At 35.5% G+C, this 17,799-nt stretch overlaps 1 protein-coding gene across 5 annotated transcripts in view; it reads right to left on the reverse strand.

The window, feature by feature from the left end:
- Window positions 1–7,489: 7,489 nt before the first annotated feature.
- Window positions 7,490–17,799, reverse strand: part of LOC108149295 (fasciclin-3) — a 76,209-nt gene continuing 65,899 nt past the window's right edge. The window contains exons 2-7 of one of the 5 annotated variants that reach the window (XM_017276739.2): window positions 17,477–17,794; window positions 16,891–17,232; window positions 15,872–16,306; window positions 13,468–13,498; window positions 9,043–9,364; window positions 7,490–8,098 (exon numbers count right to left, since the gene is read on the reverse strand). In XM_017276739.2, coding sequence (XP_017132228.1) covers window positions 7,904–8,098; window positions 9,043–9,364; window positions 13,468–13,498; window positions 15,872–16,306; window positions 16,891–17,232; window positions 17,477–17,794 — 1,643 coding nt within the window. In that variant the 3' untranslated portion in view covers window positions 7,490–7,903. Of the gene's footprint in view, window positions 8,099–8,222; window positions 8,283–9,042; window positions 9,365–10,624; window positions 12,239–13,467; window positions 13,499–13,832; window positions 14,635–15,871; window positions 16,307–16,890; window positions 17,233–17,476; window positions 17,795–17,799 lie in introns of those variants that run through there. The other 4 variants (XM_017276740.2, XM_017276742.2, XM_017276738.2 and 1 more) reach the window with 4 other exon arrangements.

Raw genomic sequence — 17,799 nt, forward strand, 5'->3', positions numbered from 1 at the left:
TAGCGCGCCATGATGCTGATTTATGGCTTAGGCAATGAGAATTTATTGACTTGGCAGCGGGTCAACGTCGACATTTGCCCTTTCCCACTGAATTTTCCACCCGACCTCTCTCCAACACCTTCTCATATAAAGGATATGCGTTATAATGCAGGCAAATCCTTAAATCATCAGCAGCTTTAAGGGCTTAGTCCTGACGGAAAATTGATTTGAATGCCAGAGTAAAATAGTTCCATAGCCAAAAAAAAGGGAAATAAGAAAAACAAAAACTTTCGTTGAAAACTTTCGAAAGTCGCTGCACAAAATGACAAATTTTGCTATTTATATTTATTCGCAAAGGCGAAAGAAAAGGAAACTGAAATGGAAATGATTTGCAAGAACCTTTTACTGGCCTGTCTGTCTGCCTGTCTGCCCCGATGCCTTCCATCTCGCTTTTCTTTGGCGGCACTTTCTCCGCTCGAAACGTGACAAAATTAAACCAATAAAATGGTTGAAGCGGGGAAGCTGAGCGACGGCATATGAATCAGAAACACAGAATTGCATTGTCGAGAGACGAGGGATTCAGGAAAAATCTTTCTACCTGCTAGTAAAATAAATTAAAACCCCTTTATGAATACCAAGCAAAGTGTAAAAAAATACATACATTATTTATTGATAACTCTAGCCTAACAATCGAATTATTTTTTTATTTTTCGCTATGACAAAAACAGTTATGCACAGATATTATACACAAATTCAGCACCAAGCTTTCTGTTGTTCCACCTAAGTCAAAAAACAGTTAGCACAAACAATTGTTAAAACACCAAGTTAATTTAATTAAAGGTATTGGCATTGACTAAAACGGCCTGCAAGTCCGCATGCAACGGGTTACTGTAGCACCTTGTTACATTTTTGCAAATTCAAATTGTTAATTAATAATATTCATCCCTGCCTAGTTACAAGATTCAACTATTTAATCAAAAGTAATGGAACTATTTTGTGTTTTAAATAATCTATAGAATTATGGAATTAACAGAAAAAAATGTCATTGATAATATATAATGTATTACACATTTTGATTGTTCATATTAATTCGTGCAAAAATAATGAATACGGCACAGTTGTGTTTATAATTGAATTTTCATTTATAACTGGAACGAATATCATTAAGGACAGCTATAACAAAGGTTATTCGCACATTATTTTTATAGTTAAAAGTCGATCGACAAACAGCCGACATCAAAGTGTTGAACACAAACTGAAAATGGAGATAACTATCATCCTCCTTGTATTATTTTCCTCGTGTTTTTTAGTGGGATGCCAAAGATTCCGTAAGAGTTATGTTTAAGTTCATAATATGTATTATTTCCATAAAAAACTTCGGATAAGTTTTAACTCAAATGTCATAGCTGAAATTTCTTCTTTTAGGGGGCTGCTTAGAGCCGATGCTTAAAGGACCTTGCGTTGGTCGTGAAGACAGGTACGCTTACAATTACAAAGACAATAAGTGTCATCGCTTTACGTACAGTGGATGTGGTCAAAATGCAAATAATTTTAAAAACTACAATGATTGCAAAAAAATTTGCAAGAAATAGCTAAAAGGATATTTATCTATTTATTGTGAATTAAACTATACAATATAGTTATCAACTTAGATATTTATATATTATTTAGCACTGTTAATAAATTCATAACAAAATAACTAATTAAAAAAAAAAGTTTGTGTCTCTATTTTTTTCAAAGTTTGTATGAAAACTAATATAAACTAAAGTTGACGTAACCAAAAAACAAGAAAAGAACAGAAAGCTTGGCATAGTTTCTTGCGAGGCCATTTTTTGGTCACCTTTCGTTTTCCCTTTTAACTGGACTTACACTTAAAGAAAATAAGTCTCTTATTTTCATTTATATGTTTTTTTTTGGCCAGTGCTCATCCTAAGTTGAGTTGAATGGACCATCAGAAGACAGCCTTCGCCTTGGCACACATTTTATGTTCTAGCCCCTCATTGTTTGCCTGCGCGGCCGTGTGTATGATGTGGAAATTAAATACTTTGCTTGAAATGCTACACCGACGACTGTCGAGCGGTGGGCGGTTGGGTGGAGGAGGTGGGCGTGGCAGGGCGTTTGGGAGTGACAGAGGGACAGAGGGACAGAAGGACAGGCAGCCCATGACATGGCAGCGTGGCAGCAACTTGTTAGCGATGCTCCCTCCGTGCTGTTTTCCTTTTACTTCTCGTTTTCGCTTTCACTCTCGCTTAAATTGTGCAACATTTCCGAGATGCCTTTCTTCCTCTCGAGCTGTTGTTGAGTAATTAAAATGCAAAGCAAAGTGCAGCAATTTGAGCCTAATTATAATGGCAGCATAAAAGTTGCGGGCGGCGGGGAAGGAAATCAGCAAACAAAATGGTTAAACCGACATGCCCCAACAATGTCTTGCCGCATTGCAGCTTGTTGTGTGTATGTGTGTGTGTGTGTGAGGCAGCACAACATTTTCAATTTCCGCGCTCAAAGCCGCAGCGAATAGAACTTTTTGAAAATTGAATGTCACTGAAAATGGCCACAGAAAACGGGGAAAAAGCATTTGACCCACTCGGAAGACCAGTTTCAGCTGTTCTAGATTCGCGTCCCGCTTTCCTGCAGATGCCGACTTCATTATAAATATTTTTTCTAGCAACCGCAAAAATGTAAATAATATTGTGTGCACTTGACTAACACTCGACATTTGCATGCGAATATTATAACGCACATATGTAATGAAAAAACAACAAAAAATTCGTCAAAAAAAATAGATACACCCAAAAGCCACAAATATGCGGTGGCCCTATGGGGGTCAAACATTTTTGGGTATAAATATTTAATGTGGCATGAAATGAGTAGGCGACACACACACAGAGAGAGCGAAAAGGGGAAAGGGGTTTTCCGAATGGCTAACGAAAGTGTCAGTCGAGTTGAACGATGCCCTTGGATTATGAGAAATAAAGTGGATTCGTTTTCAGCTAAAATTTGTTCGAGCCTGGTGGTTTCTTTTGTGGAAAAGCTGAAATTCATAAACATATACTTCTATTTTAATACTATAGTAAACCAAAAAGTGTTGTAAATTACTTAAGTTGGTTGAAATGGGCATATGAATTAACTGCTCAGGACTTTTGCAAGTGTAAAATAAATGGACAATTTTTAAAATTAAGTTCACAATATCTTTAAATTTAATCTACAAACTTGTTATTAATTTTTTAGAATAACTTTGGTGTTTGTCGTATACTTACGACTCTGTTGTCTAAATATAAGATATAACCCTAAAATTGAAACCTTTTAAAATATGCGGCTAAAAATTGAAAATATATTTACTTTTCCCTCTACAAAATATTAAACATAAATTAAATATTTCCCGAATACGGAGGCGCAGTTAAATAAGTACCTTTGCGTGGCAACAAGTTCTTCAATCAAATTCATCACTCTCATTCTCACTTGGCCAGGTGTTGGCCGAAGCAAGTCAAAGTTTTTTTTTGATACTTTTCCCAACAATTTTATTGTCTGCCCTTTTTTTCGCACGAGTTTACATATATATTATACATTTGCACTGACCAAACTTGCCAGAAAAGTTAAACTTGTTGCACAGTTTGTGGTCGACTGTTTCTTGACTTTTCTCTGGCGTTTTTCCTGCCAAACAGTAATTAATTGTGACCCTTATACAAAGCACTTTTTTCTTTTATTTCGCTTTTAGTGAAATTTTGAACAATTTTGTTAGAGATAGGGTGAGTGGGAAAGCGAAATATAAACAGCTCGAATTATAATTAAGTATGCGCCCTGTTGCCCTTTTGGAGGCAGAAGAACAAAAGTTTGTTGATTTTTTGCTGTTTTTTATATAAGCTATTTTTTTTCCGATACCCTTTTTCCGCTTTGTTGTTTTTCTGTGCTTCAAGTATTTGAATTCACGCATTTTCGTGGCAATCAAGCGTAATTGCAGGAAGGCTGCGGAAAAAAATGACCTAAAAGTTTACCTAATTTACATTGGACGGTGGCAAAGGGTTTTTTTTCAGGAAATATTTTTTATTGATTTTTTATATGCATCTGGGGGAGAGGGAGATTCAAATCAGACCTGTTGCCGGCGAATAAATGGCAACCAGTGCAAATTATGAAGGACACAGGCAAAAGCTTGTTGACTACTCAAGTGGCACAGTTCCTTTATGGGTTTCCCATTTCTCTGGCTTGATATCTCATACAGTTATATTTTTTAATCTGTGACTTGCTCTTAGCTAAGCTGTAGAGAATTTTAAGAGCTTATCCAATTCGGTGTGCCTGCCACAGTAATTGTCACAATTGTGCGAATGCTTTAGTTATTTTTTTTATAGCTCTGTCTACTCACTTTAAGCCCTTAAGAACTTCGGAAGGTTCTTTGGTTCCCTTAAAAGCTTTTAATTTAAGAGAAACCCATTGGAAAAGCTTAGCATCCACAATTTCTCTTTGATTTTCTCTTAAAGTTGCTCTTTATTCAGCAAAGAGAATGTTGTTCTGGACCGTAAGCTTCTGATAAGGATTTACAAGAACAGCTGTTTTTTGAAAAGCTTTATGGGAAATTGATTATTTGCACGTTTTCTCTATGTTGATTGAATTGAATTGGTGTAAAGCGAAACAAAAGATTGAATTACAAAGTTGTTGAACAGAAAGAAATTTAAAGGTTTTCCTTCGCTATTTAAACTTTAAATTTTTTATTTACTGGTTGAAATGGCAAAAATCAAAGTATGTATTTTAATGTACTTTTTTTTAAATTTTTTTGATTTTCTTATTTGATGAACATTGAGCATGAATGCATGCACTTTTAAAACCCATGTGTTTCTAGTCGATAAAATATTTATTAAATAATAAAAGAACTCTTACCCTTAGAACAAAAAAAAATCAATTTATTATTATGAAAGATAAGTATTTTTTGGTGATGTCAACTGTTTTAATTTTAAGTAATTTAAGTAAGTCACTTAATAGAAGTTTTCAAAAACTAAACTATTCTTCCCTATATTTTTTTTTAAATTTCTGAACATATTTTTAGATATTTTAAAATTTTTTCTATTAGCATTTCCACATTTCGTATACGCACCGTTGCCAACGACAAGGTAAAACAACATTTTATACAAGACGAACTGCACATGCTAAAGCAGAAACTTTCGTGTTGCATACTTTTGGGGATTTTGTTGATTCCTCTATTCTCCCCCGAGTTTCCACTGCAGTGAACTACTCTTGATTTCTGGTTTTTTGTTTGATTCATATTTGACTTTGTCCGCCTTCTGAAGCTCCTTCTTCCTCCTCAGCCTTGTGTGTTTATCTAATGACTGTTGTTTTTGCCATTATTGTTTCTGGAATTCAAAAACTTTGAACTAGTTGTTGGCCAGAAATAGTATGCAGATTGAGGGAAACTGCAACGCCAGGCATCTGACTTGAAGTTGCTGGTGGACAATAAACTGGCGAAGCATGCATATTTATGGGCGTCTTTGGGTTAACTGGTAATTGAATCAATACCTGGGACATTGTTTATTAATATGCAATTAAGGGCGGGGCACGTGGCGTTCAATTCAAACTTGGTTTCTAGTCAGCCGATTGCAATGGCAAACTAATTAAGCGAAATTAATGCGTCGCGTACTCCTAAGCCTGATTACATAATTAACAAAATGCCTTGTGGTCGGGATACAGATTATAGGTGGCTAAATTGAAGTGATCTGAAATTGAATTGAACATTTTGCAAACATCCTTTTAAAGGCGAATTTTGACTATGTTTAACAAGCTAAGGAAATAGAAAACAATTGCTTCTCAGCCCTGCAAAAAGTCGAAAGCCAAAGTAATTAAAAAAAATCTTAAATGTGTACAAAAAAGAGAGTAATTTGGATTTTATCGCTTGCCATACAATAGACATATTTTTTTCTTCATAATAGAAAATAATATATTGTTGGAAACAAAAATATCAATTAGGAATTTTAAACAAGTTTGAGAATATGAGATAGGCTCTTGTCATAAGTTACAACTTACGCTGGAACAGATGCAGTCTATTTTTCTTATTTTCTACTCAAATATATATATAATAGTGCCCAATCTGCCATTTTGTTGAGAGTGCATTGTACTAGCCTTGAAAGTTCCATTTTATACGCTCTCCCTCAAGTCACTCTCAATGTACTGCCTTGGGCATAAAACAAAGGAAAAAAACTGCAAAACTGTATTTTACTTTTAAGCTGTCGCGGCGGACTATGCTGAAAAAAAAAGCAGCCCCCTAGAACTGGCGAAACTAAAATATACGAGATTTTCTCTGTTTTTGTCTAATGTAAAATGCGACGCTTCGGGTAACGCGCAGATTTTGAGCTTTATAAATTGAAATGTCAGAAAAAGTTGAGGGAGCCGCAGTACCGAGCAGTTGACTGACTGACTGACAAGCAGCCACAGCCAGATACCAAAATTTTCCAGCAGACAGAGCCGAGTCAACTGCAAAACTTTGCCATATTTTAATAATATTATTTCTCCTTTTTTTTTGGCATTAGCGAAAATATAAAAATGGCATTGCGGCTATGAATAATGCGACATGATTATCGTTCTTTCTGTTTCAGATCGGATCAGAAGTGTGCTTTTATTTAGTGTAATTGTCGTTGTCGTGTTTAGCTTTTCGGTGATGAAAGTGCTTAACAAATATGCCAAACAGAAATTTTGCCTTATGCATTAACTGTACTTTTAACTCTGTTGTTGTTAATTTGATATTTTATTAAACAAGGCGAATTTTAGCAAAGACAATCGAATTTTGCTGTCTGGTCTTAATTAAACAACAAAAAAACTCGACCTTTAAAATTGATAAAAAAAAATATTTTAAAATTTTATTTTTTTTTTTAAGGAAAATACTTACCACTTTTATTATATTTGCAAATCGCTTATTCCATGTAAGTTGAATTGAAAAATACACCCATTTCATATGGTAAAGAATTTTATTCAAAAAAGTTTGTTGTTCTGCTTAACTTTATACAAATTATAACTTACAAAATACAAAAATCAATCATCATCATGAAAGTACATTGTAATTAATTTATGCACTTAACTTAGTCAATTATCAATTAATACGTAATTGCTTAAATGGTTTTAAATAATAACATTAATTGCCAGTTGTATGGAAAATGGATGGACATCGTTAAGAGACAAGAAAAACAAAATTAATAATGATAGAATACTTTCAGTTGCAAGAGATGTTCGGTAAATTTTTTTCCCTATTATTTTTTATTAATTTGTTTAAATGCTTTTCTCTGGATGCCTAAAATGTTACAGTACTAATTTTGCATATTCAAAACGGCGATGTGTACAAAAAAGCTTGCGTAAAAATAATTTAAGGTTTCTCTAAATAAGTTTACTTAAATTTTGCATAGTTTTTATATTTTTTTTGCTTCTTGTCTTAAATTTACATTTAGCTTAAATGCGAGACATTTATGTAAATAATTGAGATTTTCAAATGTTTTTTTTTCTCTTGCCTATGTTTATGTAAATTTTATTTATATATAGTTGGTTTGCAAATATTCTTTTAGCTTTTTTAAGGTTCTTTTACATTTTTATCTTGTTGTAAATTTGATTTAATGTGTGGGCTGAGGGAGGAGGGGTACATATTTAGGGAGTGTGTCTTGTGTCAAGATTTCTGTGCGGAGAATTAAGTTTATTTTGTATAAGTTTATTTTTTCGCTTTTGCTTTTATGCTTTTAGTTTCACATTTCATTAGATTTTAGTACACACATTCAAGAAGTTTTTGAAAAACCACTTAAGACATTTTATTCTTATTTTTTCTGCATTCTTAATATCATTGTAAAGTTTATGTTTATGCTGCACTGGGTTTTTGTTTTGCTGCTCCTTAATTTTTGTGCATTCATTTTTATGTTTTATTTGTGTCAGCCTCCCAGGGTTTTTTTTTTCTTGTTAGGCTAGATTATTTTTTGTTTTCGCCTCCCTTTTGCACATAGACGATTTCTGCGTATTCCGTTGAACTTTTAGCCCCAACTCCAGTTCCTTCAGGTGTTGTTGCTGCTGTTGTTGTTGTTGTTGTGGGTGCTGGTGTTGCTGTTGTTGTTGTCTCATTTGCTGGCTTTAGTACAAGTTCAGCATAGACGAGTTGTTTGTCTTGCTAAGATTTTTTTTGAAATAGATAATAAATGTTTTCGTAAGTATTTGTTTCATTAAATTAAATATTAAAGAGATTTCAGTTTAAAGGCTTTTCATAGGGGAAATTTGAAATACCTTTATTATTTGCTTTTTGCTTTGCTTTACTTAAATGTCCACACTGGTGAGGTGCTCTGCCAAACTATAGCCTTTAATTGCGTATATATACAAAAGTTATACAACAACGGATTTTATTTTGCATGCGGTTGGTTTTTTTTTTTAACGGAAAGAGCAGAAAATAGCAAAGAAAATTATGTAGATAAATTTGTGATAATAGCAAAAAGGAAATTATAAAAAAAGGAATTTGTTTGTTTGCTCAAAGCTTGCGTCTAAGTATGAAGTAACTATGCTAAGCTTAAAGGTAAATACAGCTTGCACTCAAACACACGCACACACAAAGGTAATAATCACGGAAAATCAACTACCATTTTACCATCCCAAATTTTGGTCGTTTTGATTGTGTCAATAGCAAATATGAATAAGAATTTTAACTAAGATCTCGAGCTGTAATCGTTGTATTAAACAAAGTCTTCACAGCAATGTTTAAAATAAAATATATGAATGCATACTTAAATCATTTAAATTGTTTTATTGATTAAATCGTACTTTAAAATGTAAAAATTAAAATAAACAAAATTTGCCTAAAAGTATGCAATCATATTAAGGATTTAAAACAACATATGTATCATATGTTAATATCAATATATCGTTTTAAAATGAAATGTAAATATTTTAATTTATCATTTTTATATTAAAAAATGTAAGTATTTTCCTACAGATACTTCGGAATTTGAATGTACAAAAATATCGTTCGTCTGAACATTTTTGATGATACTTTTTCTGTGTGCTCAGGAAAAGACAGAGAAGATGGAAAGAGAAAAGGACGGTGTCTGGGATATTTTTCAATACCTTTGGTTCATTGTCATTGCCATCGATGGCATTGTTGCCTGCCGGATTCTCCTGTTCACATGCCTCCACGATATTCATCGACTCCTGGTTATCCTTGTACTTCCTCGAATCCTTTTCGTTGAAACGCTTTAAAATTGCCGCGGCAAAAGCCGGCAATTTCTTGGCCTTCTTCTGCTGCTGCTGCTGCTGTTGTTGTTGTTGCTGTGGGTTCTCCTGTTCGTTAACGGTTTCCTCATCCTCGGCCGACACGCCCACTCCGCCCATCGTCGTTGTGGCCGTGGCCGTTGAGGTAGCTTTAATATCGGCGCTTTCGGTGTCGCTGCTGCTTGTCGGTTGTGAAATTGTTGGGAGGTTTTTGGATGGGTTCATGATTTTGATTTTTGTATGAAAATTTTTGGCTTTTTGCTTTATATATATTTTTTGCTTATTTTTTTTGCTACTCATTACTGTGTCAAAATAATTGCTGGTGTGCGAATTTTCTTTCCGGAAAAATAAGTTAACAAAAGATGGCCATCAAAGTGTTCGGGGTTAGTCGTGTGGTTAGAAGTCATTTGTTGGCAGCTCTCTGCGCTATTTAAAGTGTCCTATCTGGCAGTTGTTAGTGGGCTTAAGAACTTGTGTTTTGGTAATTGCGTAATTGTTATTGTTGTTCGTGTGTGGCACCATTAAAACCCAAATTGTGTTAGGAAAAGCAAATATTCGAGGGGAAAAGTTTTTAATCTCATTTAATTCGGAACTGTACTTTGAAAATAACCTGAAAGCATTAAGTTTAATAAGTGAACGTTTCGGAGGTAGTTTTAGCTCACTTTGTTAAAATGTTCCCGACAAATTATGTTATAATCAATATTTTATGTTCAACATAGATAAAATAACTAAAGTATTCCTTATTTTTGTATAATTTTTTTTTAGTTTGAATTATATTCCTTACATGTTATAAAAGAATTCCAAAAAAGCTAAAGTTTTGGAGCCCAACCTGAACTTTTAAGAAACATATCAAAATATATTTACTGTTTATAATATACTATAACAATGGCCTTTAATACAATTCCTATTCTTCACCTAATACCCGTAGCTCATGCCATATGGAATATTTAATTCTCATTTGACCTTTTTTGGACCTTTAACCCAATTCTGCCCACACGTTAACCTTTGTTTAACATGGGCTGACCAAGTAAATTGCTTTCACTTGGCTAAAATGAGTTCCATCTATATTCTATAAATATTTTTGGCTCATTTGAATGTCTGCCTGCCGTCTGGGCCAGCTCAACAAGTATCTGGTGGATAAATTGTCCTAACTGTGTGTGCCGTGTCTATGTGTTCGTGCTTGTATTTGTATAGGTTTTTGGCGTGGCGTGTTAGTCCCTCATATATATACATATATGAAATGTTTATGGCATGAAATGCTGCTTTCATATTTTAATGATATTTCTTTTGTTATGGAAAATGCTAAATTGTACGGAGCGTTTCCTCTTTGATATGCTGCATTGTTAGGAATTTCCTTTACAATCCCTTTCAAAAATCACACAAGCACACATATTCAGGCATTCGCAAAAGTAATAAATCCAAAAAAAGGAAACTCATCTCAATTTTAACAATATTTATTGTTGTTAATTAATTATTAAACATACTTTTTGTAAAAAATAATAAAGGACAAACAAATTGTATCAAAAGATCCTAACTACATTATGTCGTTTTTGTTTTAAATTTCTAAATATTACTTAAAAGTTTAAGGTCCTGTCCACTCGAACAAAAAATCGAAAACAAGAAGAATTTTATTTTTGCTCTTAAAGTACAGTGTGCGCGGCTTAAGTCGAACCCTTTCTTGAGGCGCATATATCTCACTTGATGATTTTTGTTCTAAAGTGACTACAATAAATATTGGTGTAAAACAATGATCTTTCGCTTCATGCTTGCCATGCAAACTTTTTCGATTATTCGATAATAACTTAATTTCATGCCGGCTTCAATCTCTATGAAATGAAATTGTGTGTTAAAACAAAGCTTAAAGACTATTTTGGAGTCAGTTTTGCGATTGAATTCTTTAAAATTGTTGGAAAGCTAACTGGGTGATGAATGCAGTTCAATTCAAAGCTCTGTAAACTTAAGTTGGCTCTAATATTAAATTTTAAGTCTTTAGTAAGGAAAGATGGCCTAATTATTGTGTAAGTAACCTTTAGTTATTACAGCCGGTATTATCATATTGATTGAGCCAAATTTATTTAAGTTTACCTAATATATTTATGATCGCTATGGAAAGCTCAAGTGATTTAAAAAAAATGGAAACATAAAAACTTGTTTACAAATCAAAAGCAATCGTTTTTGGATCAATTTAAAATTGCCCAAAATTCCTATGCTTATTACACTTTGATATTTAATTTCTGTTTCATAATAGAAGGCCGCTCTTTTACTTTACCACATTTAAGGATTAAATTAACTGATTTTTCTAACACTTAATTCTTGAAATGTCATTGACTCTTATGGCTGCGTTCCCTACATTTTTCAGATTGCCGCAAAACTGCTCCGTCCCTAATCCTGCTGCGCGTTTCCTGTACCCAAAAAAAGGAGAAATAAATAAATATGAATGCCACACGCGCACACAAACACACGTGCACTCGCTCAGATTTCCGTTTCCTGTGGCAACTTTGGCGTCGTCGGTGTCGTCGTTGTTGTCGTCGTCGTCTGAGAATTTGTGGAATTTGCCGCTTTTGTTGCCCCTCCGATCTGGGGTCTCTGCGGCTTGGGTGGTGTTGCTGGCGCCTTGGACGTGGCCCTTCCCGAAAGTAACATCGCCTGCTTTTCGATTAGCTCGCGTTGATCCTTGGGCAGCCATCGCGAAAAACGCGATTCGGGAATGCCCAGTTGATTAGCCTTTTGCAGCAGATCAGCATTCTCATTGCCATCATCCTTGTCGCTGGTAGAGTGCCGGGAATTGCGACCTGCCGCCTGACTCATCAAAATACTTTTCAGGGGCCGTGTGGTGGGATTATAGACACTGCTCTCACGATCCGTGCCATATTCAAAGCTATCGTCTTCATCGTGATGCCTTCTTTCAACCGACAGACGATCGTGTCCATTTCCATTGGCCTCACGTAATTTGTTGGCGCCCAACAGGGTAATACCATTTGGGGTCTCCAAAAGTGCCACATTTTGACCATGTTGCTGTTGGGTTTCCAACTCCAGTTGCTTATCACTCTGGCTGTTTATTTGTATTACATAATATTTTTAGATTTTTTTTGTGAATTTAAAAAGTTTTTAAGATTTTCAGTAATGTTTTTGATATAGATATTATTTTAAAAAGTTTTCAAGAATTTTTTTTAGTTTAAAATATTTTTCGACAATATTTCAATAAAATTGTGTTTTTACATTTTATGTTTGAATTTAATATTCAAGATTTCAGTTTTTTTCAGTGGTTTAGAAATTTTGTGGGTAATTCACACATTTTATTCAGTGGTTTTCGTTGTGTTGTTGGCGTTGTTTGTTGTCCATATGAAAGTAGTAGAAGAAGAAGACAAAACATAGCAAGAAGTTTGTTTTCGTTTCTTTTTTTGTGGTTGAGGTTTGGTTTTTTTTTATTATATTATTTTTGTGATGCATTAGCAAAGTGGCTCTAACACTATAGAGTTTTATTTTTTTTTTGTTCTATGCATTTGTTTGCTTCTAGTTATTATATTTTGGTTGAATGACTTTGGACAGCGACATTTCTGACATTTTTAGTAAATGCGTGAGACAGAGCAATAGAGTTTTATGATTTTCAGAGGGTAAGAGAGAGACAGAGCGAGACAGAGACTTCATCTTTTTCTGGTGGGCGGGCGAGCGAGCAAAGTGGGCGTGGCAGAGCGACTAGCGAGCGTTTTAATGTGAAAGTTCAGGAGTGTATAATATGTGTATGGTATGTGCGTGTGTGTGTGTGTGTGACAGCGTGACAACTATTTGAAACTGATTTTGCTTTTATGGAATTTAAATTTCGAGTTTCAGATTTCAAGAATTTTCAAATACAAGACGAAACACGAGACTTTAGCAATGTGTGTGTATTGTGTGTTTATGTTTATGCGTGTGCTTAAATTAACGTTTTTTACTATAAATGGACTATGAACTAACCTAGGATGAGAATGAGCTGCTTCTAAATCTAGAGATGATTGCTTTTTGACATACGGTTAATGTAAGTACGAAAATTAAAGCCACTCAAGAGACACATGCAAGTAGACAAACAAACACACATCCGAACTACGCACTATTAAAGTAATGGATAACAGATTAATGGCTTTGAAAATTAAACAAATTTAAGCAAACCAGATACCGTCGACGGGTTAGTTGTGGATCCATGGGTACAAATTATGTATTTATGGACTGGCCCCATTTATTTTTGCACTTTTCTGAACTTATTTTGACATTTTTAAGGCTGAAGTTAGGGTTCACTGTACTTACGTTTCGTTTGTGGGCGTCTTGATTGATTTTCCTGTGTAGAGAAAATAAAAAAAATTGATTTAATAATATTTACAATTATTGCAGAATCATTTGCATACTTAATAAAAAGGAATGTCATGATTAATGGATATTCGAATAAGTACCCCACCTAACAACATCATCATCAGCTTCATTTAAGCCACATCAAACACAGTTGCAACATTACAAATTTATATTTTTCACATTTCTGTTTATTTTTTTCGTTTTACTAAAACTACAAAAGAACAGAAAAAACACATGTGTGAAGCGGATAACTAATTAAAATAAATCATAGGCATGTTTAATTTTCTAATTTGTTATGCTTGCCAAGTTTAAATTGATTGATTAGCCAATCGACACAAAATAATAATTAGAAAATGCAAAATGCTGGCAGCTCTTATAGCTTAAATAAATACATGGATGAAAATCAATATTGCTGGACAAAATATAATACAATAAATTGGACTTTTTTGATTTATTATTTATAGTATATGTTTTATGTTTCATTTTAGTTATATTCGAGTGGACGAGGTAAAATTTAAAGATTGCGAGATTCGCGGTTTTCGAAAATTGGTCACTTAAAATTACTTGGCCTAAGGTAAGGTGTTGCTTTTGTTTTCTTTAAAGTAAGATTATATAAGTTTTATTCTTTTTTTTTTTGCGCGCTTTTTGAGATTTTTTTCGTTTATATTATTCTTTATGAGAGAGCAAATATTTGAGAGCAAACGTGTGGTAAGGAGATATCTATTTAGGCGTTATTTTTGTTTCATTTTTCCCTTTTGCTTTAAGCAAATGGGGCACACAGCTAACTGGCCAAGAGCCACGCCCATTTATTGGGAATCATGGGGCGGTGGGCGGCTTAAACGGAAGTATTTGGCGGCTTGGGAGCCTCGAGGCCATTTAAACTGTGCTGGCTGCCATTTCCAGCGGCTATAACCGCTGCCGCTGTGGCCGCCGCACTTTTCTTCAGATCCGCCTTCTTTTGCGTCTCCAATTTATCGGTTACGGGGGGCGTGGCCTCCTCCGACTGCTGGGTGGTATCGATATGCTCATCGCCATTATCGCGACCATCCAGCTCCTCGTCGTCGTTGAATTCCGGATGGATCTGGGCCTCGGAATCGGGACCAATGTCCGTGTTTAGAGTGGCGCCTGTAAAAACGACAACAACAAGAACTAACATTTAGCTTTGTGTGCAGAGAGAAAGAGAGGGAAGGGTAGAGAAAGGAAGAGACAGGCAGAGAAGATTTCGATCTTGAAGATACCAAAATTCCATATTAAAGTTGTGGTTAGTCCATTTACCAAAAAGCTTATAAAGCAGAAAATACAGAGAGCGTAGAGCATAAAAATACAATGTTTCTTTTTCAAAAATATTAAACATCGAAAGCAGATAACACGTTTTTAAAAATATTTTGGAATTTTTCTTGGCTAAATTTTAGTGACCAATTTTCGTTTTCAATGTTAGCTCTTCTTGTTGTTGTCATTTGTAGACACTTTTTTTCAGAGAGTTGTACAATTTGGTTGTTAATCTTAGGAAACTAATTACATTAAATTATTTATTTTAGTTGGATTGGATTTGTTTCATTGTTATACCTTAATACATCGGTACATAAATGTTTTCCTGCTTTTTTTATAAAGATATATTTATAAGCGCTTCATTGCAATAAAAAATTGCTTTTTGTTGCACATTACATATGTTATAAATAGTTTAAATGTTTTTTCTTTTCTTTTAAGATAAAGGATATCAAGGAATCATTCATTGTTTCTCTAGTTTTTTTTTTTTTTTCATTTTTAAACTAAACACTTCAAACTTCGTATATTTCTAAAAAGTCCTAGTTGTTTTTTCATTTTCTCTTTCATATGTTCCATATTTCAATTTTGGGCCCTACCACATTCTTTTGCAAGAATATTTTTTTTCACAGAAACTCCGACGGCAAAGTCAAGTGAATTTTTTTTTAATTAGATGAGTTTTCTAGGGCTGCTGCGTTCATCCGGCCCTTTAGCAGCTCCTTCTGCTAGGTTAACGCTAATTAAAATTTAAAAGCCGCACAATGTGTCGAAAGTTAACAACGGCTGGTGGCAGAAGAGCCCAGCTCACAGGCCCCAAAAACCCGAGTACATATATGAATTGCAGGATGAGTTGTGGATGGGGAGAAATGGTTGTGATGGTGGTGATGGTGGGTGGAATTGAGTGGTTTGGGTGGAGAACCTAAAGCCAGAAATTATTGTTAGCATAGCTGATGATGAGACAATAGTGGCGGTGGATGATCATGATGATGATGATGTTGTTGTTGCTGTTCATGTGGCCAAGAAGCTAATGACAATGTTTCATCCACGAAATAAGCAATAATGTGTGTATGGAGATTTAAAAAAAACATTTCCGACTTACCGCCAAAACACCATCGGCCAGTGGCTCGTGCAAACACAATCAGTAGAACGACCAGGACCAAAACGGCAACGGCCACCACAATGCCAACAATTGCGGCCACATCGAGGCTGCTGCTGGGCGGTTTGCTCGACGAACTGATTCGCACCTGGTAGTCCGTCAGTCCCAGTTCGTTGCTGGCCCTCAGATTGTAGATTTTCGTGGTGTCCTCCAGAGTCAGGCCGGCAATGGCCAAAGTCACGTTGTACTCGTCGTTGCCCAGATACTGCGGCTCATAGGCCGAGTAGCGTCCGTCGGTGCGACCCTGTCCCACAACCGCTCCATCGATGGTCCATTCAATCTTGGGCTGCGGACTGGCTCGGATGGTGATGTTCACAATGGCAGTGTGCTCCAGATACAGGCCGTAAACGGCGGCATCGGGCTGATGGACGGGGGCATCTGAAGGGAAAAATTTATTATAACAGGGATAAATATAACAGAAATACTAGGGTCAGCAACAGACATCTTAAATCTGAATTCCGTTGAAATTTAATTGGCTCAGATTTTAATAGTACCCAGAATCTCAATTAAAAAAAAAAAATCAAACAATCCGTATTGTCCTACAAAAATGACCTTAGGCTTGTCGAATTAAAATTAATGATATCATGTATCATTTTAAAATGAATGTTATTTTCCATCCGCAAGATTTAAAGTTTTTTTAATTACTTAAAACTTAAAAAAATTAATTGGAAGAGATTTTTTTAGTACCCAAGGTAGCATAATTTGGGACCTCAATAAAAAATTCAAAAGTCCCTATTAAAAAATGTTATAAAGCTGGTTGAATGAAACTTAACTATATTATCTTATGACCAAGCTATTGTACTTAAACTAGTTTTATAATTAAGCTAGATTTAACCTTTTTTTAATTAAATTAATGTAAAAGCCAGCTTGTTGTTAAGAAATAAAGAATTCAAGTTACTATAATGCTCTTGCTTATAAATTTTCAAAAATCATCAAATTAGAAGTTAATTACGAGTACTCACATCGTACGTTGATGATGTAGGCGGCCTCCTGGGGCGGGACACTTTCGCGATCGGTTTGGTGGTGCGAGCGGCAGACCAGCTTCCGGTTGCTGTCCTCGGGCGACAGGTGCCATTGGATTTCCTGCACGGAGGTCGACAGCTCCACGTTTTCGCTGGTGGAGGACATGACCTCCAGGGGAGTGGTGCGCTTGTTGGCCGGCATGTTGTCAATGTACCACGAGATGTTCGCCGGCGGGCGACCATCACGAACGCTGCAGCGGGCCTTGAACTCGGTTCCCTCGTTAAAGTAACCCTCGCGATTTGGCCGCGACAGCAGCTCGATGATGGGCTGCTGGGGACGCACTAAAATTGGGACAAAAAAAGAATTAATTTTAAAAATTGTGTCACTAAAAAGTGTTGTTTTACGAAACATAATTTTAAATTCACTATCAGAGTTTTTAATAAAATAAAATTGGACCAATTAATTTTATGATAGATTTTTCTTAATTTGTATATTGCTTAAAAATTGTTTGGGACTTGTAATGTTTCTTTAAAACTTGTGGGTAAATATTAATATATTTTATGTATCTTTATTTTGTTTACTTACATGCCACCACCAGGTCAATGGTGCCCGACAGCTCCTCTCCCTCGACGCCCAGACTGCACTTGACCTGGCCATTGTTTGTGGCCTTCACCCGCTCGATGCTGACACCGCACTGTCCGGCTGTGAGACCCGCTCCGAAGTACGTGAATCCGGGGGTCTTGCTCCACTCCGGCGATAAGTTGAGGACCTTCTGCTCGCCGGGGATCTCGATGCGGCAGTAGTTGATGGATCTGCCGTAGCGGCACAGCAGCTCGGTGCGGTCGCCTTCGTTGAGGAGCGCTGTGTTGGGCTCCACATTCAACTGGGCCCAGGTGAGCGCATCTGAA

The sequence above is a fragment of the Drosophila elegans genome, unplaced genomic scaffold (assembly GCF_018152505.1).
Source record: "Drosophila elegans isolate 14027-0461.03 unplaced genomic scaffold, ASM1815250v1 contig_814, whole genome shotgun sequence".
In the NCBI taxonomy this organism is placed as follows: Eukaryota; Metazoa; Arthropoda; class Insecta; order Diptera; family Drosophilidae; genus Drosophila; species Drosophila elegans.